The sequence below is a fragment of the Uloborus diversus genome, chromosome 5 (genome assembly GCF_026930045.1).
Source record: "Uloborus diversus isolate 005 chromosome 5, Udiv.v.3.1, whole genome shotgun sequence".
In the NCBI taxonomy this organism is placed as follows: domain Eukaryota; kingdom Metazoa; phylum Arthropoda; class Arachnida; order Araneae; family Uloboridae; genus Uloborus; species Uloborus diversus.
The window spans coordinates 109614475-109639208 of record NC_072735.1 but is presented as its reverse complement, the minus strand read 5'-3'; the positions used below and the strand labels follow the sequence as shown (position 1 = coordinate 109639208).

The 24734-nt window shown below is 33.0% G+C and overlaps 1 protein-coding gene across 1 annotated transcript in view; it reads right to left on the bottom strand.

Annotated features, from left to right (window-relative positions):
- Window positions 1–24734, bottom strand: part of LOC129223073 (cytochrome P450 3A2-like) — an 82509-nt gene that overhangs the window by 6359 nt on the left and 51416 nt on the right. The window contains exons 8-11 of the mRNA XM_054857639.1: window positions 11415–11562; window positions 9870–10033; window positions 9641–9729; window positions 1635–1778 (exon numbers count right to left, since the gene is read on the bottom strand). Of these exons, the coding sequence (XP_054713614.1) occupies window positions 1635–1778; window positions 9641–9729; window positions 9870–10033; window positions 11415–11562 (545 nt within the window). The remainder of the gene's footprint in view (window positions 1–1634; window positions 1779–9640; window positions 9730–9869; window positions 10034–11414; window positions 11563–24734) is intronic.

The window sequence follows — 24734 nt, the reverse complement described above, 5'->3', positions numbered from 1 at the left end:
ATATGCGTGAGCGAGTAAAATTCTACTAATTGTTTTAAAAGAGATTTTTTTGACTGCTGTCCAAATCTTAAAACAACGTTTCCATTTAGAATTTCATTTTAAATTAGTTTAAAATTGGTTGCCCTATTCGGACAACCTTTTATTTTATCGTTTGTCCTTTTTTTGTTTTTTACATTCAACGTTCTTAACTCTTTTCAGCATATGAAAGTTGTTTCTTTAGCTATGTTTATTGATTGTAGTGTAAGTTTATCATTCACCGACCTCATATTTTGGTACACTTAGGATGAGCGACTAATTATGTTTATTTTGTTGGACTTTTTCCCGTCACATGGGTGAATTTTCGAATTGTAATAACTCTCTTTTTCCTTCCTGTTTCTATTTTTAAAATACAGTTTATATCGTTAAAATTAAGATTGTTTGGATTTTTTTGTGAAACTGATTTGAACAAAAAAAAAAATGTTTCTAAGGATTTTAACTAAAGCTAAATTGGAATCTGATGACTTGGTATTAAATTAATGCTTATTGGTAGTTATTTAGTCTTGGTGCTTTAGTATCACGTTATCAACCAAAAAGTGTGTGTCATTTTATGTAAAAGGCTGATTGTAATTGCACATAAATATTTCAGATATAGTCTATCAGATGTAATTCATTTTAACGTGAGCACAGATTATAGTTGATAATGCATACATTTTCATCTTTTGTGCTAATTGAAAATACTCATAACTTGTATCATTGATAACTATGATTAACGTTAAAGAGATTTTTGCCAAAAATATGCTCTACTGGTGTTTTGCAAACCTTGCATTACGTGTATTTATTTACTCTTTAGCGCTTTAGAAACTGATGTCAGAGTAATACAAAAACATCAATTGGACATCTCCTTCATTTTTTAAGTAGCCCGTGCAACGCCGGGCACGCAACTAGTAATTTTATAAAATATGTGCAGTGCAAGTGCTTATATTTTAAATATGCAGCATACACTTAAATTTAATAAACACCAATAAGAATAAAGTAAGACAAAACAACGTTAGATGAAGCACAAATTTGCAAATTACAGCAGACACGTGTTTCGGCGTTACAAGGAACGCCTTTGTCAATGCAAAAAATAATGAGCTTATGGATGAAAAGACATCCGACAAAAGCAACAACAATGCATAACAATGCATAAGACATTGAGTTCCCAATTTGGTGTTTTAATTATTTTTTTTTCTTTACAGAATTTCTTACTACTTTGAGGATTGATAAAAGAACATTTTTTTATGGAAATTTCTGAGAATATTTTGTTTGCCTATACTTATGCCAAACCAGAGTCTTTTTCGCCGAAATTACGATTTTCTCGCATTTAACGCGGTAGCGAATGCTTGGCATAGGCCTATAATATACATTAACAATGTACCTTTCGCCCCACCACTCCTTAGAAAAAGTTAAAATTATGGATCTGGTGCCAGCATAATACTCACAGGCAATACCCGAAATATACTGGTAAACTACGAAGTGTTTTAAAATAAATTAATTTCTTTTATTTTTTTTTTTTTTTTTCTTTTTCAAGTTTACGACACAATACGCATAAAATTTCATTACATTTTCGAAAATTTTAAACTCAACAGCTCACAATCCAAAGTATTTGAACATACCTATCAGGATCAAATTTTTCAGGATTGGGGAAAAGCTTCGGATCCTTGTGCATGGCGCACGTTGGAATCGTAACAATCATATCCTTTGGTATGGTAATTCCCGTATCTCCTAGAACGTAGTCTTGTTCTGCAAGTCTTTCTAACCTGTATATAAGTAACAGAAGTTCAGTTTATACTTAGGTGTAAAACACTAAAAAATTTTGTGTAACCTAACTCCATAAAATCGGTGGTAGCTTAGCTACGTCCACTGCACTGGAGTAACTTAACTGATATAACTGGTGTAAAGTTACACACGGCTTGTGGAAGGTTACACCATGGTATATAACTATAGAGTAACGTCTCACTCATTTCTGCGTAAGGTTACACCAGAATCTTCTGTATGCTTACAGAGAAATTGCTTGAAAGGTTGCACATTCGCAAAAATTAAGCTTTCATCTGAAAAACTTTCTTGAACGGGTATTCATTTTTAACTGTAAGTAGACTAATACGTCAAGTTAACTATTCGAGGGTTTAAATAATCTATGATCAAGTAATAATTTCTTACTATACATTTTAAATTGAAAGTACAAAAATAAATTAGTAGGTTACAATACTTGAAATTTCGTTATAACGGTATGTAAAACAAATCATCCTTTGCAGCTCTGGCTTTTAATGATTCGTTTATTCTATATTTTTTTAAGTTCATCCTTTTTCACAACTAATATACGCCAAAAATTTATTTATTTTAATATACAAACAAGACTTTTTTTTATAGCACTAAGAGAGTAAATAACCTGAGTGGTGTTCGAACACACAATGCGAGTCTCAGAAGACAGGTCGCAAAGTAAGAGCTTTTTACGGCTCGGTCACCAAGGCCGGTTTTCATTTCGCTAATAAGAGTTTACCTGCTCTGCGCTGATTCTGATCTTTACACGTGCCTTTTGAATTCTACTGAAATCATTGTGCAAGGTTCTTCTAAAAATTTAAGTTTTTAAAGCAATGATACTACACACTTCAGAATTCGTGTAACGTTATACCCATTAATACTGGTAATCTTGCACTTTTTTTTTTTTTTACAGTGCACCAAGAATTCATTTTAAGTTTTTCTACGTATCTTTGCTGTTATTGTTGAACACAAATCTTGATTTTAAAGAATTATAAGCAACAACGTTAAAAAAGAACAATTTGCAAAACATTTTCTTTTTTGCACGTTATATTTGTTTATTTATTAGAAACATCTATTTATAAAAATGTATGGTTTTTGTCCAGTAAAAGAACATTTTATTTCTTCACTTATATTTATATCTAGCTTATTACCCGGCGTTGCCCGGGTGCTTCTCAATGCAACATATCATTTAGATAATTAAATGGATGAATTCTATCTAAATGAGAGTAAAAAATTGCATTCACACCACTCTAGGCTCAAATTTTCAAAAGACTGTAAATAGCACAAAAAGTTGAGCATTTGCAGGAAAAATAGCATCAAGTAAAAACGAAAAAGCATGAGACTTGTTATCGGGGTTCTGTCAACGATATTCTTTGGTTCTGCCGTGTCCACTGGCACGTTGTACCTTTTGCGTGGTGCTTCGAATACGAAAACCGTTGTGCTGCCTTTGACGGTTTTGTATACCTCAAGACATTAAAGCATGCTATAGTACTCTTCACATACATTTTATTCTGGAAAAAAAAATCTTCGGGTGTTTTCCTAGAAAGAGTCGTGAATAAATTCAATGGCTTTTATCAGTTACAAATATATGCAAAATGTGCCACCGTTACAATATTTTCAGATATGAAAATCATCCTCAATGGCACAAAAGCTAAACAGATAGTCTACTATTCAGAAAATAAGGAATTCGGTCTTTGTTATTAATAGCCGTTAACATTTCGTTTTACGGATAACTGGCGGTGTTTTTACTTCAAAGGTTTCACGTGTTAGGTAGACTCATTTTATAATTTTTTGTAAGTGTTCAGGAATGTAAGTACATTCCGTAGAAAACGTTCACTTAGTATAAATAACTTCACAAAATGTGTCTGTTTGCCCTTTCCGTGGCGATTTAGTAGCATGCCGTGGAGTAATATTAGATAAGTGTAAATTGCATAAAAAGACGTACGCCAACTACATTTTATTTCCTATATTTATGTCAAATTTCCATTTTCGTAGGTAAAAATGACAGTTATATATTAATATTGGTGTCTTGCAACGATTCAAAATTTGTCTAGATTAAAATTTTATTTCAAATTTTTAAAACCTCACACTTGCCGTAAATGTTGTACATGATAACTCAAACTGATGCAGGTAGTAAGATCACTTATTTAAGTTTGCTGCTCTGAAGTATTCCTTTGAGAATATCGAAATTTTAATTTGCAGAGAGGCACAGTCGTCATTAGGGGTAGGAATGGTTCCACTGAATAATAGTTGCCATAGAAACAGTTACAGTTATTATTTTAAGATACATAAAGCATTGAAAATGGAGTACGTGGACGCGAACTTATGGAAAAAACCCGTCAATTTAACTGCCTTATAGAAAAAGAAATAGACGTGCACATTTTTGGTCACTATCCGCGTCGTTTTTTTTTTTATTTATTTATTTTTTTTTTTAATTATTTGCAGGTCAAGAAATTAAAAGAAAGAAAAAAAACCTTCTTGTTTCTACTTACAACTGTATAATAGACAATTCTTTTGTTTATGTTCTACAAAAGCTTGTTGCACATTTTGTTCCCCATATCCGCAGCTTCAAAACGAAGGAAATGTATTTCCACGTTTAGAAACGTAATCCAAGTACTAAAAAGTTAAATTAATCAAAATTTTCTAATTCTTAAATTTAACTCAAATCTTGCTCCTAAATACAATTCTTAGTCCCCCTTCCAGCAGCAAAATGAAATACATTTTTGAATGAACCCAACCTTAAGCATGCAACATAAAATTATCTATATTGGAAGTAGGTAAATTTCACATGCATTTAAAGTACTTAATCGCCTGCCCTTCTGACTTATTGATCGTGATACAGAATTTAAGTCTCACTGGAGATTTTAATTTCTTGAAGTTCAAAGAATGATGTATTGCGATTAGCGGATATACGTGAGATACAAATTGTTTCACCTTATTCCTCCACTGTGAACAGAGTTGCTTCTATAACACTGATATGTATCCATTTTTATCTTACAGCATTTCAATGAGCTTTTTCAATGACGGTTGAATTACTTAATGGTAGTTACAAACAGTAGTATTTTTCGATTGTTTACAATAAAAGTAATCGAACTGAGAGTCTTGTAACTGGAGTTTTGCTCAACTAATTTCACGATGAAGACTAAAACGAAAAATACTTTATAATGTGGCGTAATATTTCATTATTCCCATTTCAGTAGCAATCTCTTCGTGTCAAAAATTGCCTCATACCCGCTGACTGGTTTAAAATTATTGCTAGTCAGCGAAGGTGCTCCTTCAGGTGTACTATTGCTTTGAGCGTTAAAGTAATATAAAATTTTAAATGATTAAGAAATTTGTTTACGTAAAAAATGGAGACATTTTATGCATTTTAAAAGTTTAAATGTAAATTAATATTTCTTTACATTTTTCAAACTTTAAACTTTTACCTTTCTAAAACTATGAATTCCGCCGTACTAAATTTTCGTGTGATTTCGAGTCTAAAGGTGCACAGTACATGTAATGAACCCCATGACTATCTTCCTCCCCCTTGAAAGATAAATTCAATCTACGCTACTATGCACAAAAATTATTATTTTGCAATTCATTAGCTATATTAGTAATTTTACCCCTGGTCTCTGATAACCTGGAGAGGTTTCTGTGAAACTTAGGTGAACTGAATTAGGTAAATCATGGAATAGTATAAATAACATATACATATTGATTTGTTTAAGGATAATACAATACTAAATTATATTTCCGATGCAATGATGTCGTTTTAATATAAATTTAGTATTCTAATTGTAAAACTGTTGAAGATTGTACTTCGATAATATCTATCTCATTTTGGTATTTTCTGTGCTGTTTATGTATAGAAAATACAGATCAAAATTTCGTTTACTGTAACGGTATTATTTCTTGAAAACTTATTAGCGAAATGCGAAAGCAAATTGAAGAAGAAACACCGATGGTGATTTCAATGCATCCCTGTGTCTTTGCAGGGTGCAATTTAAGAACTACTGAAAGACAGCATTTCTTTTTCGTTCGACTTTCTTGCCAAACATGCTATACGTTTGTCGCTAATCGACATTAACAGCCATTGTTGAGGATACATTTTGTGTTGATTGCATTTAAAATATCTCCTGATGGTAATATATGTTGTTAACTATTTTCATTTGCTTTGAACCAAGGTTCACAAATACCGATATAGTTGAACCGAATTATTTAAAGATTCGACGTAAATCAAGCAGTAGTATAAAAAAAATTTACGAATTGCAAATTGGTTTGATAAGGATCATTGAACATTAAATAAAAAATTTCTGTTGCAAGGCTGAAATAGATGTGAGATTGTACATCAATATTGAATGAAATACTATTACCTTACTCATGTTTGTATTTTCCTGTTATTAACGGGATAAACACTGATTAAAAATTACACGAAGCCTTACTGTTGTGGATTTTATAATTAAACAATATTTAAAAATTATAATTAAAAGGTAGCATTCAAATAAAGTAGCACTATGAGTAGCATCAACGGACCCCTGGGGCCTCGTAGGTCGCAGTTTAAGAAACGATGTTCAGCATCATTTATTATATCTACTGCTTTGTCGCCAAACATGCTTCAACGCTCATTGCTAAACGGCATTGACTGCCATCGTTTAGGATACGTTTTGTATTGATTGCATTTAAAATAGCTCCTGGTGGTTATATGTTGATAACCGTTTTCATTTGCTTTGAACCAAGGTTCACAAATTTAACGATTAAAGTCAATCTTTGAAGAAACTTCAGCTAGGGCAGTTTTTTACGGGCTTTTCATTTAGACTAAATTCATAACTATACAAAAATTAGTTCGTGCAGAAAAGAGCAATTTTATGACCCAAAATATGAAATTAGACCTCTTTGGGTGTTGTTAAAATTCCAAAAACACGCTGATATGAATTCCTGAGCAACAATTTACCTTTGTGCCAAATTTGGAAGAAATCCGACGAAAACTGTGGATTTGTATAAGGAACATACCCACACACCCACAAACATACATCCATTTATATATATATATAGATATTTTGAATATTTTTCTTGATAAAATTAATCTTAATGATATTGTAGTATAAAGACGGCGATTTACTTTGGATTTCCTTTTTAAAAGATAAGTATACTAATTTAGCATAAAATAACTGTTTCAGTTTTAATCTTAACCAAACTGTCGTAAATTAATTCATTGCTTTCTTGGTTATTTAAACTCACTTTTAAATAAATGTTTTAGAAATAAAAACCTTTCTCGTTTTGGATATTTTTAATCAGCATTTTCTCATGCATATTGTTTCATGAATTGCTTTGTGGTAAATCCAAATATTTTTTTTTTAATCAAAATGGTATCAGTTCAGATTTATGTTCGATCGCTCTCTTGCTTACAATATGCTTAATCTTTTTCTTTTTGAATATATTCTATGCAAAATTTTACTGCCAAAGCTCAGAAAATTTATATCAATACGGTCCGTTTGTATTCGAACATTTACTCATTCATAACTTTAACAAATATCGGTCCTAACCACGTTTTGCTTCAGGAACGTTTTCGCTATGTTTAATGCGTATTTTACTACTTATTTTTACTTTTGCTTTCTTATTTTCTAAAATTTAATTACTACAAGGTGGGTTCGCCCCCCCCCCCCACTCACTGACCTTACCACCCCCGCTGATCGTTTCGCAATTTTAATTGATTAGAAGGTCCCATCTGCTGGGAAGGATCTGATTAAAATACAAAGAGCAAGATGAAAATCTCCTTCCCCCTCTCGTAGCAAATAGGGTATAATTAAAGAGCTGATTATTATTGGAACAATATAAAATAATGTTCTCAGTTGAAGAAAGAAAGAACTTTTATTTAACTTTAAAAAAAATTTAAAAAAAAAACGCTTTGAAGTATGCAACACCCTTTGCTCGGAGTCCAAAATATTTGCACCAAATTTCACAGCTATAAGCTAATGGAGCTGCTGATCATTGCAGTACGGTCATTTCGTAAGTTTGAAAAGCAGTTTCCAAAATCCTGGTTTTCAATAATTTTGTTCTTTATCTCCGTGCTTGAATTTAGTTTGTTTAGTTTAGCCTAGGATTTTCGCTAAATTTGAAACACTAATACATCGTGTTCTAATTAATTAAAAAAAAAAACCTTCATATTTTGCTCTGCCCCCTGCTCGTTACCGCTCACCAACCCCCAAAGATTGATTCGCAATCTTATTTGATTCGCAAAGATTTAAATCGTCAATTAAATGAAACAGATTAAAAACGCATTATGAGTTCCTTTTGGATCAAAAAGCACCCCTTCCTCGGGTTTCAAAATACCTTTTAACAACTTCCAAAGCCGTAAGGGCTAAGAGGCTCCTGAGCATTGCAAAACTGCGGCACGTTTGAAAAGTCGCTTTCATATTCGTGATCTCTAGTAATATTTTGCTCTTTAGCTCAGGGCTTGAATTGAGTTGAGCCTGAGATTCTCCGTTAAAATCGAATCCTTTTAAGTTTGTGAATAAGAAAGAAGAAACGTGCGAATCGAAAAGACGTAACTATGGCAACGCCATATAAAACATCAATAATTTTAATGGAGATGAGGTTATTTGAAAATGATTTGTAACGACTTATAACTTTTTTTCTTTGGAGATAGAAGTTTAGGTTTTCCAGCACAGGTCGAGTTAGATCTGGAGTAAAAAAAAGAAACGTTCTATCCAGTGGTGTCAAAAAGAAAATTGTGGGACAATTCCTTCAATTTTACTTATAGATTTAATGAAAACAGTACTGCCTAGATTTTAGCTAAGTCTAAAAGAGTTCGAGCTAAAAACGCAAATAACTCCCGCCGTATTTAAGTTAGAGCATTGAAACAAATTGCGTAGAACACGGAAAATTCTACCCTTTCCAACGATATATAATATTAATATATGCAAGTATTTTTCACCCCTTGAATAGGCAATAATAGGAAATTTACGCGAATTTTGAACTTAAAAAATTAATTACAAAAAAGCTAATTTGAATTTTAAAAAAATAAAATCTCAAGTGCACACCCCCGGGCCTCCAAGTAATTTTGTACAAAATTTCAAGGCTGTAGGTGCTATTGGGGCTCTTGGACGCAGGCCTGCCACAGGTTTCCTTCCAGAATTTCTTTGTAATCTTACTTTTATTTACTATAAACAGAAAAGAAAAAAGGCTCTCTTGAATGACAAAGAACGTGAAAGTGGGTTGAAACTCTTTCACTTCTGTATTACGCAGTTTATGTGCAACTTTTAACTTGAAGTATTAATTACGAAAGAACTAGCTCAAAATTTAAAAAAAAAATGCTCCGAGATGCCAACTCCCAGAGTTTAAAGTAGTTTTTATACCGAATTTCAAAGCTGTAACTGCTATTGGGTCTGTTGGCCAGACACAATTGCACACATTCATTGACTTAACTTTTTTAATGTATAGAGATTATAATTATAACAAACATTATTACCACTGTTGCTAGTGGTTTTGCTGCTGTTTCTTTCTTTCTTGCATGAAAAGTATGTTTTGAACACTTTTATAAAATGAATGCCTGATTTTTACTTGATAAAAAAGCATTCGGTTTGTTTTCATTTCCCTACGCAAAAAATTGAAATATTTTATTCGCAAAAAAACTGTAGTCAAAAAAAAAAATGTTTTTGCCCTTCTTCATCCCGAGGAAATATTTATATTTGGTTTATTTTATTCCAAAAAGTCACGTAATAATTATTTTAGACAAAACATATAAAAGTTCTTCCAAAGTTCTAAACTTACAAGAAAATAACAATCGGAATATTTTTGCTCGGGATTTTGCATTGTTTTTAATTTTAAAACGTCTTATAAAGGAAAAAAAAATAATTTAACAGAACATATACATTACCTGCTAACAGGCGGATACAGTCTCAAAGTTTCAGAAATAACGTTGTCCAAGCATTTGAGCCCCTGAATAGATTCGTATGTAATTTCGCCCTAAAATAGCGTTTATACGTAAAGTCATTATTTTAATGAAATTAGTTTAATAAACTATAAATGAATCACTTTTTATTAAAAGGGTGTAAGGCAACGCTGACCATCAGTTGACTTAATAATAAAGTTGCCAAATTACTTACATTTGATGCTTTTAGTGCTTCATCTACCTCAGCAATAAGTTTTTCTTGAACATCTGGGTTAAGAGCCAATAGATAGCTAGCAAAGGACAAGGTAGAGGCTGTGGTATCATACCCAGCCAAGAAGAATATGACACAGTTTGCTGTTAACTCATCGTAAGAGAGGGCTGCAATGCATAACAATAATTATGTGAGTTTCTCTCTAAAATACAATTGTTGTGCATACATTAAGAGGTTATGGATGCATCGTAAACATTCTTAACCACCCAAATCTATAAAATATCCTTAGAGTGCTATAAATGTTCCTTAATAGCTTCATCCTTAGTGTTCTCACGTTCCTATATTTTATTGTCGCGAATGTATATTCAAAACTTTAAATGCTTTTTTTTCTGATGCGTTTGACTCCATTTTTTGTAAAAAGGACTAAAATATGGTCACACAGTTACAGGCTGACCACCGATTATAGATGGAAAGGCAAACATCCGGTTCACAGGCGGAAATGGACGCATCTATTCCTCATCAGGGATGCCAGCTTTTGCTTATGTATGTTGTCCTCTAAATTAGCAAAGTCACATTAAAATCAGCGGAATACGTGCATCAAAATTAAATTTTCCCCTTCATTCAGATCATTGAGGTTCAGCTAGACTCGTCGTAACTGGACATTTGTTAACTCCAAATAATCCGTTGACAGACTGTAACTGCGATCAGTTTTATGTGGAGTCGAAAATTATGACAATCTTCATTAAAAAGTCATTAAAATTGAAACCATTACGATTATATGAAGCGTGGGATCTTATCAGGTGTTTATTAACTCTTTAAATATGTGAATGAAAAAGTACAATCTGACCACACACACACACGAATTATATGGAATTAGCAAACATCCAGTTAGGACGAGAAAATCTGAATGAGGAGGGAAAGTAAAATGTTGATGCGCGTGTTCCGCTCAATTGATTGTGACTCTGCTTAATCTCAATTGTAAAATAAAACGATGAATAAATGAAAATAACGATACGAAAAAAGTGTGTACTATCTGACTACGGATTGTATGGAAAGACAAACATCTGTTTTACAACCGGAAATGGACGAATCTATTATTTTTTACCGTTGTCAGCTTTTGCAGAAGCAGAGTCTCATTTAAATGAGCGGAATACGTGCATCAAATTTTTACTTTCCTCCTTATTCACATAGATTCGTCTTATCTGGACGTTTGAAAATTCCATGCAATTCGTGGTTGGACAGTATTAGTGCCCGTTCTTTAAAAATAACTGTGTTCATTTTCATTGCTTTTCATTTACACCTTTTTGTAATTTAATTATGAAATTAGTCAGTTTTTTAAATAATTCAACCATTTATAATAAAATCAAGTGTGCAAAGCCACGTACTATTAAAGAACCATGCAATCAAAGTTTTTGCCAAGTCTGGCGACTATTTTGACTATAGCAGATAATCTCTTTTCTAATATTTTGATTATGATTTGTTTAACTTGCAGTCCTTCTCCGCTACTTAGCAGTTCTTAAATTTGAACTTTAATTAAATCATACGTACATTTCTTACTGACACCCTTAAACACTTGGTGACTTGTATCGTCTTTACCGTAATTTTCAGTCAAATTTTCCTTCTCAACTTCTTGTTTCTCTAGTTCCTCTACTTCATCCGCGGTATCCACCAAGAGTTGCAAAAAATCATTCCTTTTCTGAAAAAATAAAGGAACCGGCTATCAACGTTTTTAGTTATTGTGAATTTCATAAGAAAACCATAACCTTAAGTTCGACTAGACATAAGATTCCAAAAGGATAATGATCACCTCCAGCGCCCTCCTCTCTTTAAACGACCAAAAATAGCCTAAAGCTGCGTTTTTAAGGATTATATTTCGCGAGACTCGTCCCCAGACGCCTATTTGTGCTTGAATTTTGCACTTAGGGCACCCGCCCCGCTTCAGGTTATGATCCCTCCAAAACAGGAAAGTGATAAAGCCATTGGTGTCCTTAGATATCTAATTGAAATGCGCATCTCAAAATTAAGGTTTTGTTGTTATTTAACGAAATTAATTGCTTCAATAACAGTTCTTTTTTTTAAAACAAATTTGGAAAAAGCTATTTTAAAAATACGTTTAGAGATTCTGCTGAAATATCATTTTTTGAGGAGGAGTTGCATATATATATATATACACATACATACATACAGGGGCGGACTGGTCAAGTCGGCTTGTCGGGGATCCCCGACTGGGCCAACCGCCGAGTGAGCCACTTTAAGCAGTTTTTTTTATTGAACTTAATACATTTAATTCACATCTAACATTTTTTAAAGCGTAATACAGAAAAAAATGAAATTTGTTCACTCTATGGGAAGAAAGTGTTTAGAAGCAGGTTTATTTTTCTACCATCCTTAGCACCCCCCCCCCCCAGGGGCCAAAGTAAATAGCCGAAGTCCAAAGGTGCGAATGCTTTCCTCTCTTTATCAACTTTCTCTTTAGTTTTTAGAACTCTGGGGTCCATGGCTCCCACATTGAGAAAACGGGAGGGGGCCAGAGAAATTAGGGTTCGACGCGGCCTAAAAAGGGGCTCGGGACGAAAAAAGAGCTTTCAAAATCTTATATTAGTACGTCTATTAACAACAATTGGCCTGCACCACTAGACAAAGCGGCCCCGGCCCTACTATAAATGTGTGGGGCCATGCTTTAAGGTGTTGATACATGAGCAGCGGCATGCACAAGGTTGGGGGGGGGGAGGAACATCTGTTGGCCCGGTTCTGAGCCTGAAGTCGGCCCGGGATTTTATAAATGAGGGGTGAAATATACAGTAGGGACCTAGTGGTAAACAAAATGGAGGGGGCCCGTAAAAGTCATTTGTGACGGGCCTCAAAAATTTCTGTACACGCCCCTGACCTGGAATTCACTGGTTACGGCAGATTCAACTAAATGCTGTCAGTTGGCAATATATTTTATTAGTCTAATGTAATTGATCGCTGTACGAGTATTTTCATCTCAGAATCGCATCGGGAAAGCAAGTCTGGACTACAATAAACTGAATCTGAAACAGGACAAAATTTCGACTTAGAAGGGCGAGTTCCTGAATATAGGTGGATTTAGGCCTGAGTTCCAGGGAAGGGGAGGGGGGGGGGCAAGATTTTTTTCCCCAATTTATTTATTTCTTTCTTTCTGTCTTTATTTATTTATTTATTTATTTTTTTGAGCAACATTAGTTGTAATCAGGGCCAGGCTTAGACTTAACGGAGTCCCAGGGTTGCCAACCTTGGAGACACAATTTGAGGAGCAATTTAAAATTTTTCGGTTTTGAATTTTGTATAAAAATTAATAAAATTAACTTTTACCTCTTATCTGATTTTTTTAGAACTTTAATAATTATTTTAAACACTAGTATGAAAATAATTATTTCTAAATTAATAAAACAGCTTTATACACAATTTCAGTCTTTGAGTATAAGCATCTTTAACTTCCCATATTTGCATGTTTGTTATGATGAAATAGTAAAATTTAAGCTAGAAAACTTCGGCAGCGAAATGCGGAGCAAAAGAACTTCTTTGAGGAACCGCGGAGTTCACCATTTTTGCGCAGCAACTCCGCAAAATGCGGAGCAGTTGCCAACCCTGGATTCTTATGGTATTTCAGGTATGAGGTCCCTTTGTAGTCCCTAAGTCCACAATTGAGGATTTTGATGCAGGAACGAGTTAAGTCCAAACTTTTCCTTTTTTAAAAATTCATTTTTGGGTGTGGAGAATATAGATGTTCCAATTGGTGTAACAACGGGTCACAAATGTAAGAGTAGAAATCTGCTTTGTAGTAAATAATGTGGGGAAAATATCAGCCTTTCGATCGGACACTAATGTTATTTATTGGTCTTACCAAAAATGAGTGAGTCAGGACGTTCTTGGTTTTTGCATCAAAGCCCAAAGAAGGAAATTTTGTATTACAGATTTAAGGGGATCTGGGGGGAAAAATGGTATTAAACCATTTAGAGTTTTGAAATTTTCTGCACTGATTCACCATCAGTTTAATTCGCAAAATCATAACATTATAAATTAAAAAAATTATTTAAATTTAGTTATTGTTTTCTAAAAAAAAAATGTGGATGCTTTAAATTGCTAAAACTCAAAATATTCTTGGTCAATTTTCAAATTTTTTTTCAAAAAAACTATGCACAAATATCTAAGTTTTAATTTTTGTTTGACGATTTAAAAAATATTAATTCAATAAAAGTAGAAAATATTTGAAGAAAATATCGAAAAATATTTTACTTTTCGAAAATTTTTTTACTTAAAAAAAAATCATATTTTTTGACGTAATGGTTTTTTTCAAATTCACCGTATAAAAATCAAAGTAAACTATTTGAAAAAGATATGCTCCGAGTTTCATTACTTTATCTTTATCAGTTCTTTACTTACAAGAGATCGGGAATAATCGGGAAATATTGCATCATGGAGAGAAACGCGTTTGAAGTTTTAAAGTTAAATAAAATATTAGTTAAAATAATGCAACAAAAAAATTATATCTTTCGTTCCAACTAAAATAGAAACAAGATTCAAGCGTCTTTTTAAGCAGAAAAAGACGGAGAAGTTTTTTAAATGTTAGGGGGGGGGGGGGAAATTGACATATTTCGTTTCCCGGACCTCCTTAAATATCGAAAAATTTCCAGACAAAGTTTTCGAACCTTAGGCATTCCCTTAAAGTCACTAAAGATAGCTTAGAATTTCATTTATAGAAATTTTCATGCGAGAGCTTCGTAATCCTTTTATTTGCACTATAGCCAACAAGAAGTTCTGTCTAGAACTAGACGAGCCTACTTTCCACACATCTTTATGTAGAAACATAAATGACTTCGAGTTTATTCGCCAAAAACTGAGTACTTAAATTGAAACTTTAGCGTAAAAATAAAAACAAGTCATATTAACAATAATTATTTCACAGTTAAAACCATAGCTGCGGAGTCGGAGTCGAAGTCAATCTCATTTTGAGATAAAGGAGTCGGAGTCGAATATTTAAGAATCGGAGTGTATAAATTTTTGCAAAAGCTACGAAGTCGAGGAGTCGGAGTCCGATTAATTGTCGGACACAGGAGTCGGAGTCGGAGTCAAGTGCCCCTAAATTCTCGGAGTCGAACTCTGGAGATTTGCGTCAAAAGTTATTTCCAACAAAATTTGTTTGAAGTAAATCCGCCTTCAAGTACAGAATATACATTGACTTTCAGTTTCCCCGTAGGCGCTATTGTTAAGGGATTTGAACTGTTCAAAATTGAACGGAAAATTGTTCAAATCAAAAAGATATTTTACATACAAGATTTTTCATCAAAAGCTTTTTCCTAAAAGTTTGTTTGAAGCAAATTCGCCTCACAGTTCGGAATTGCCTTGAATTTCCCCGTAGACGCTAATGTTAAGTTTTTTTGAACTGTTCAAAATTGAACAAAAAATTGTTCAAATCAAAAAGTAAAATATGGGAATGAGGTGTTCTCGCCGAGATCTTTCGAACAAAAAAAAGTTTTTTCGAATCGGACTATTCATTCAAAAGTTATTAGGGGGGGGGGACAGACAGACACACCGATAGACCGACGGACCGACAGACAGACCGACAGACATTTTTCCCCATCTTAATGCCCTACTTTCCAATTTTAAATTTTTCGATATTTATTTAATTATTTTAATTATTTTTGACATTTTTTTGTTTTTTTGCGATATTTTTAAGATGCATTGAGCATTCTTTCATGTTTTTTTCTTCTTTTTAGCCTACTTTCCCAGTAAAAGTCAGAAAAGGAAGACAAGAAGTTCTGTCTAGAACTAGACGAGCCTACATACCCGTATACCCATACTACTTTCTAGTACCTGATCAATAATCTCAAAAATAGCTAAAATCGCAAATTTTTTCAAACATATTTTAAAATACTTTAAGCTGATTTCTAGGAATAAAATATTCCTCACTCATCTAAAAAAATTAGATGCGTAAAAAAAACAAAAACAAAAAAAACGACCAAATAAAATCGCAGCAACTTTTAAACAAAGCAGCTAATACACTTTTTTCCATTAAAAAAAATCTTTAACAGCTTTCAAAACGAAAGAATAATAATTAAAATTAATAAGCTCATTAAAATGAATACATGGTATCAAAGAAAAAATCGTTTCTTTTTCCCCTGTTGCCAAAAACATTATTTTAAATGAATTAATGCACTTACCAAAACAAAAACAAAAAAAAAAAAACTAGTATGTTGTGGCCATCACGAAACTTTCTTCTATATTTTTCTTTTTTTTTTTTCTGATCCCTCCCCATGCTTGACGAGGAAGCAATATTCCCAACAAAAACAAAATGATACATGCAAAAACTTGACGACTATCCCAATGTCTGAATTATTGCAAAAGCAAAGCAAAGAGCGAAAATTGAAAGTTATTTTAAAAGCCTTGCTTGAATGAATTACAAATATTTTATTTGTTAACAAACATAAGATGGCAACAGTTCAAAATTTTAAAACATTGAGATAATATTTCCTATCATTTCCATACAATTAAAATCACGAGAAATACGCAGACGACAATCTATTACGATTTATCTTTCTTATTCGCAACTCCAACGAACTATAGGGGGCACTGCAGTCACTGTCTAATGGCGGAATTGAAAACTAAAACAAACGCATGTGGTAGCGAAGAAAATGCTAAAAGTGTTCTGATTTTTGTTCGTATGTATGATTTTTCCGCTTTATTCTTTTTAAATTAATTTTCAAAGTCTTGTTGATATTCTGACCCACGTAGAAAGAGATTAGAAACCAAAAAGTATTACGAAAGTAAACAATTAATGCAGAACACACAGTAAGTTGTTCTGAAGCAGCCATTTTCACGATGTTGAATTCGGAATTCATAAATTTTTGGTTCGCTTCGAACGGCATTTTCATTTTGTACCGTTTTTTCTATACATTAGTACATATTAAGTTCAGTTTCGTGACATTTCCAGCATTTGTTGACATTTTTGTCACATAGTGCACATACGTGGCAGACTGTCAAGAGCAACGTTTAACACTAGATAATTTATTTCTATGACTATATGATTGGATATCCAAAGAAATCATGCATTTAATTCATTCGTCATGGAAATGATTTACCTGATATGCGAAATCTTGTCAAGATAGATTATTCTTTCACATAATTTTAAAACCATAACACTATAAACAGATTTTTGGCGATCTTTTATTTTTTATTGTTCAAATTCTTAACGTTCTTTCTGGATTTTTCAATCTGTTCTGCGATAAATATTTTCAAGAAAATTTATTTGCATATTGTCTATTTCAGTAGGATACTGTAGTAACAAAGGTTATTTAAATCATTTATGTGGAATTAGGTTAAAGAAAAGTGTCCAGTCAATGTTGTTAAGTTCGTTTTTTTTTCATCGAATTGAAAAACTGATATTTATTCAAATTCACTCAGAACAAAATAAATAAAATGTGTACTCACAGTTTATATATGGTGGTAGTTTTCTTTTCAGTTGATTGACCATTATTTCTTTTTACTTATCGAATTCTGTAATCTTACTATCATTTTATTCCACTCATGATAAAAATTAAAAATGGTTTAACTAAAAACGCGAAAACTCGCCAAGGCTACTTTGCTTGCACAATACTAAAACTACTATAACCCTAAACAAATTTGGCGAAACCTTTCAGCTGAGAATAAAAGGAATAAAGTAAATTCTTTCTCGGTTAAACATTTTTCATTTTGTTCTACGATAATAAATTCAAGAAAATATTTTGCATACTGTCCATTCCAGCTAAATGCTGCAGTAAAATATGATTAGTTAAATTAATTTAAGATTAAAAAAAACTCATATTCTTACAAATTCATACAAAACAATAAAAAATTTTACCTGGTATAACGTTATCCAATTTTGTTAATCCAGAGTTTTCTTGTTTACGCTTCCACCATTTAATACTTTTTTCAAAGAAATAAGGAAAACTAACATTATTTTGAGAAGCTCTCGAGAATACTACTATGGGTCGAATTAATTTCTGTAGCTGAAAGCAAACTAAGACACATCGATTGCGTTAATAAATACTCAGAACAAACTGCCTGTGTTTACGTCAACAGACACACGTGATGCGCAACGTGGCAATGTTTTAGGTGCAGACGCAGTTTTATAAATCACCGCAAGGTAGCGTATTCGAGCGCTGGAGTTCCGAATTGTTGCATTAATAAAAATATTTTTATTCGCAAAAAAAAAAAAAAATCAACACCTCTTGGAGCGATCGGCGTCAAAATAGAACCAAAGCCTGTTTACATATGGATTCACATATATTCCAAATTTCAACCAGAACGTAGCATTACTTCTTGAGATAGGGCACTCAAAATGGAAAAAAAGAACGGGTGATTGCGCTACCCCCCTTTTAGCTGTTGACACAAAAATAAAATCAGTTCTTATACCCACTAAGGGCTACTTGCCGATAAATTTTTCTTTCATTCCGTTCATTATTTCTTGAGATACAGCAGTCACAATTGACGACAAAAAACGTTCTACAGCTCAACCCCCGTTTGAGTTATTGACACCAAAATTGAATCAGCACCTGTTCCTGTTAATACCAACATATGGACCAAATTTTGTTTGATTCCGCCAGTAACTTCCTGAGGAATAGCAAGCACGCGTAACTCGAAAAACGTCCCATTGCTCCACCCCCCTTGGAGGAATTCGCGCCAAAAACTAATGGGCACAAGTTCACATAGGGGCACATATGTGTACTAAATTTCATTCGATTTCATGCGGTAGTTTTTGTTGTAGAGCGGCCACAAAAAACTGGTCACACACAGACGTGACACACATACATACACACACACATACATACATACACACACACATACATACACACACACACACACAGACAGACAGACATTTTCCAAAAATGGTCGAAATGGACTCAGCACACCTCAAAACGTTCGAATCCGTCAAAATTCGAAATTCGAAAATTTGCACGAATCCAATACTTTCTTCTATATATTAGATATAGAAGAAAGTAAAAACAATAAAATTTAAACTTAAAGAAATAATTTTCTTTGTCAAAAAAAAACTAGTATGTTGTGGCCATCACGAAACTTTCTTCTATATATTTTTTTTTTCTGATCCCTCCCCATGCTTGACGAGGAAGCAATATTCCCAACGAAAACAAAATGACACATGCAAAAACTTGACGACTATCCCAATGTCTGAATTATTGCAAAAACAAAGCAAAGAGCGAAAATTGAAAGTTATTTTAAAAGCCTTGCTTGAATGAATTACAAATATTTTATTTGTTAACAAACATAAGATGGCAACAGTTAAAAATTTTAAATCATTGAGATAATATTTCCTATCATTTCCATACAATTAAAATCACGAGAAATACGCAGACGACAATCTATTACGATTTATCTTTCTTATTGTTGCATTAATAAAAATATTTTTATTCGCAAAAAAAAAAAAAAAAATCAACACCTCTTGGAGCGATCGGCGTCAAAATAGAACCAAAGCCTGTTTACATATGGATTCACATATATTCCAAATTTCAACCAGAACGTAGCATTACTTCTTGAGATAGGGCACTCAAAATGGAAAAAAAGAACGGGTGATTGCGCTGCCCCCTTTTTAGCTGTTGACACAAAAATAAAATCAGTTCTTATACCCACTAAGGGCTACTTGCCGATAAATTTTTCTTTCATTCCGTTCATTATTTCTTGAGATACAGCAGTCACAATTGACGACAAAAAACGTTCTATAGCTCAACCCCCGTTTGAGTTATTGACACCAAAATTGAATCAGCACCTGTTCCTGTTAATACCAACATATGGACCAAATTTTGTTTGATTCCGCCAGTAACTTCCTGAGGAATAGCAAGCCCGCGTAACTCGAAAAACGTCCCATTGCTCCACCCCCCTTGGAGGAATTCGCGCCAAAAACTAATGGGCACAAGTTCACATAGAGGCACATATGTGTACTAAATTTCGTTCGATTTCATGCGGTAGTTTTTGTTGTAGAGCGGCCACAAAAAACTGGTCACACACAGACGTGACACACATACATACACACACACATACATACATACACACACACATACACACACACATACACACATACACACACACACACACACATACACACACACACACAGACAGACAGACATTTTCCAAAAATGGTCGAAATGGACTCAGCACACCTCAAAACGTTCGAATCCGTCAAAATTCGAAATTTGAAAATTTTCACGAATCCAATACTTTCTTCTATATATTAGATATAGAAGAAAGTAAAAAAAATCGTCTGCGCATATCTTAATGTAGAAACATAAATGACTTCGAGTTTATTCGCCAAAAACTGAGTACCTAAATTGTAACTTTAGCGTAAAAATAAAAACAAGTCATATCAACAATAATTATTTCACAGTTAAAACCATAGCTGCGGAGTCGGAGTCAATCTCATTTTGAGATAAAGGAGTCGGAGTCGAATATTTAAGAATCGGAGTCAGTTATTTGTCCTCCATGCATAAATTTTTGCCAAAACTACGAAGTCAGAGTCGAAGTCGGGGAGTCGGAGTCCGATTAATTGTCCTGTGCAATTAATTTAATAATTAATTGCACAGGAGTCGGAGTCAAGTGCCCCTAAATTCTCGGAGTCGAAGTCTGAAGTTTGGCGTCAAGAGTTATTTAGAACAAAATTTGTTTGAAGTAAATCCGCCTTCAAGGGCGGAGTCTACATTGACTATCAGTTTCCCCGTAGACGCTATTGTTAAGGGATTTGAACTGTTCAAAATTGAACGGAAAATTGTTCAAATCAAAAAGATATTTCATATACAAGTTTTTCATCAAAATCTTTTTGCTACAAAGCTTGTTTGAAGCAAATTCGCCTCACAGTTCGGAATTGCCTTGAATTTCCCCGTAGGCGCTAATGTTAAGTTTTTTGAACTGTTCAAAATTGAACAAAAAATAGTTCAAATCATAAAGTGAAATATGGGAATGAGGTGTCCTCGCCGAGATCTTTCGAACAAAAAAAAGTTTTTTCGAATCGGACTTTTCATTCAAAAGTTATTGGGGGGGGGGGGGGACAGACAGACAGACCGACAGACATTTTTCCCCATCTCAATACCCTACTTTCCAATTTTTAATTTTTCAATATTTATCTAATTATTTTATTTATTTTAGACTTTTTTTTGTTTTTCGGGATATTTTTAAGATGCATTAAGCCTTCTTTCATGCTTTTTCTTCTTTCTCTGACTTTTACTGGGAAAGTAGGCTAAAAATTGATTTCAGTTTCTGAAAAAAATGCCCAGAGTGAACTAGAGTGTTTCCTCCAGACCAAAAAAGAGACAGTGCGATTTCAGATGAAAGGGTAGAGAAGTGTTGCTGAATAAAAAAGGCGCTTCGTTTACTTTTTGGTATACTAGGTACATACAAACTTCAAGTGTTTTCGATAGTAATTATTTTTAAAATATTAAAAAAGCTTTTTAATGTTTAGTTTTAAAGGTAATGCAAAAACATTCAGATATGTTCTAATTAGATTCTTGTGGATAAACTATTGAAACGAAAGAATGACTTTTCAAGGACAGGGGTCGAAGTTTAGTTTAAAAGCGGAAGGGCACGGTCGGGGCCATCGTGAAGTCAGTCGGTTTCCCTCTTTCTACCGGGCCTGCTTCAAGCGAGCGAATTCCTGGGATGAGTCATCCAAGTGATCCCATGGTCCCCAACCCTACGGCCAGCGGCTATCGACAGAACGGCGTTTGCTTACAAAGAGCATTTAGTTCGAGTCGAGTTTGCTGTCCGTTACAGACATGCAGACTTGGATGAGAATTAGAAAATTCAAAATTCTAACAGGAGATAATGCCTTAAAAATTGAGTAAGTAATATTTTTCTTTTTATAGTATTATTAAATTTATTTATTCTATATTTCGTAAAAAACGTGTGAGGGTATCTGCCTGTTAATAAAAGAGCAATTTAAGTTTAGTCTGAATCACAAAAAAGTGACTACATTTACATGTACTAAAAATCGTTCAGAATTCTGATTATTATCATTTGTTAATCAAATTAATGTTGTGATTTAGTTAATTTTCGTTGACAGGAAAGAAAGTTAACAATAAAAATTGACAGTTCTAAAGGTTAATATGTTTGAAAATGTAAGATTTAGGTCATTTTTAAAGATGAGTCTAATTGAATTTATTTCAACTAATTTTATGCGGAAAGATTTTAAAAAAGGTACCTGTGTGACACGATGTGTAAATAGTATACATTAAAGCACAAGTATGTTTAAATAGACCTTTTCAGTTTCAATAGTTTTAAAGTACTGTGTTGAATGTACGAAATCGATAGGGGGTGATTTTGAAATATATTCCTAAAAATAAAGTCCTAATAGATATCAAATATTTTAAACTGATCAAAATGCGTTTTCTAATTTTTCTGAGTTTACTATGAAATATGAACATATACAATGGTTATATATTTATTAAATATGTAATCATAATAAGCCAACAGGTTTACACAGCATAATTTTTCAAACAATGTACTGTGTATCGCAAATAATTTCATCCAAATGTTTGCTATTAAAAACTTAAAAGTACTTTAAAGACAAAAATACGAATTTCATTCTTAACAACTTTCAAGTATCATAGTGACTGTCTCAAGTGTCATATTAAGGATTTGAATTGGTTAATTAGAAACCTCATGTGATTACATTTCTAATTTCTCATGAATTTTTTTTTTTCCATAAAATAGTTAAAGAGGCAGTTATATCTCAGATTTCATATGAAACTTGGCTGGAATTCACATAAACAACCATTATTGCAATTAATAAATGTGTTGGGGAATTATGTTCAAACTCCTCTGAACTTACATTTTTACGATCATTGTTATTGTTTTTTAATATTCAAATTTTTGAAAACTTGAGAACACAAACCCTTAGTTTGTAGCTTATGGGTACATTAGTAACTTTTGTGCTTATTAGTTTTGTCACATCGTTAGTAACAGATTATCACTGAATTTGTTCAATTTTAAAGCTGTTTTATGCTATTTTTTATGTTTGTAAATAAAGTGTGTACTCTCGAAATGTGTTATGTATTATTTGAAAAAAAAATTTCTCACTGAATTTTACTCTATTCTTGAACGTTCTGGTTGAAATTTTCAGATTATTTCGATCAAATAAGATTAACATAATCATAAGCAAAAAGACGAAATTTCGTAAAATCAGGATCTTACTTCTAAAATGTTAATAAATTTTAAAAGGTCTGAGAATTTTCGAAGTTGGTCATTTTAAACACCAAATTTAAACTGATCAACTACCAAAAGATTTATTTTCAGATTATTGTATCTCACAAATTTCAAAAATGTAATGAATAATCTGTTTTCTTTATTTAAGTTTTGACGGCAGTAATCTGAACTTACAGCATTTTTGTCGCACTCAATTAAAATTTAAAAGAATAATTACAATTCAAAACATAAAAAGTACATATGTTAAATACTTAAATGTATGATAATCAAAAATACCATTGCACTATTTATATTGCTTTCTGATCTTTTTTTCAGTGAAATATGTATGAGAACTATTGTTTGCTGTGTATATGTCAAAATCAACTGAAGATACTGAAGTTTTAAGACTTTCGTGCTCCATATCAAATTGTAAGTTTGAAGAGAAGGGGTGAAGCGCTTAAAAGTATGGGATCACGTGGATTGCGCAATTAAATCTTGAAGCAGGCCCGGTAGAAAGAGGGAAACCGACTGACTTCACGATGGCCCCGGCACGGTGCCCTTCTAAAAAATCTTGGGGGAAATCTTTCCCTTTTCCTTTCAGTGTTTCCAAACATATTATAAGATTATATTTTTAAAATTTCAGTGTCGGAAAATTTCGAAGGAGAGTTGCCAGATTCCCTATAGTAACTAAATGTAGTTTAAAATTGAGTCGAGTATACTTCAGTTTTTAAATGCTTCCAAATGAGATCACTGACCCTCCTGTTCTCTCAAACGTGACCAGCGTTTTTTAATAGTTCAAACTCTAAACGTTTTTGTAGAGAGCTCCGTATGCTGTTCCATTAAGTTGACTAATGGTAGCCTAAAATTGTATTTCTAAAACTACCCATTTCAGAGAATTTCTGGGAATAGCCCCCGACATTCTACTGCAAACAAAGATAGACTAAAATGGATTTCAATTTTGAAAAAAAAAAGTTAAGAAAACAATATTGTGAGGGAACCCCTTGTTCTCCCTCTCGTTTAACGCTACCGAAAATTGTAAAATTGCGTTTTTTGCCATCAACTTTGAAAATATCGTTTGGAAGGGAACTAGAACCCTGTGTCCCGATTCTTTTGTTAGTCCTATATAGATCAACCAATTTCAAAAAATTTCGGGAGGATTTACCTGGTTCCTCAACTCTTTCCTATGTTGTCAGTACAGAAGCCGAAAGATGTGCCTTTTCAGGCTTATAACCATCCTTTTAAGGCACATAAAAAATGTGTCAGTGCTAGCTATATTTTACGTTTCACAATTTTCTATTTTAGAACTTTAAAACTTGAATTAAGAACTTTAAAAAAGGGACTAGTGGTAGTTTAATGTCTTTTCTCGACTAATTTACAGAAGTGGGCCAAAATATTCTTTTGCCGACTGGGCCAAAGTCAGCCAGTCCGCCCCTGTATATATATATATTGAGGGGATGCGTCATTGCTCTTGGAGAGGGGGGGGCATCTTCTGTAGTCATTAATAAAAAATATTATTAAAAGCGGTGTTGATACACAGAGCTTGGTAGTAAAAAACCGTGTAAGAAATTTAAGATGGGTGATCCAGTTTTTGGCAAAATGGTTTCTGTACTCCAAGCTGGAAAAGAGTTCGCACAATTAATCAGTCCCATCACCTTTACTACAGAAAAAAAATTAGGATGGTAA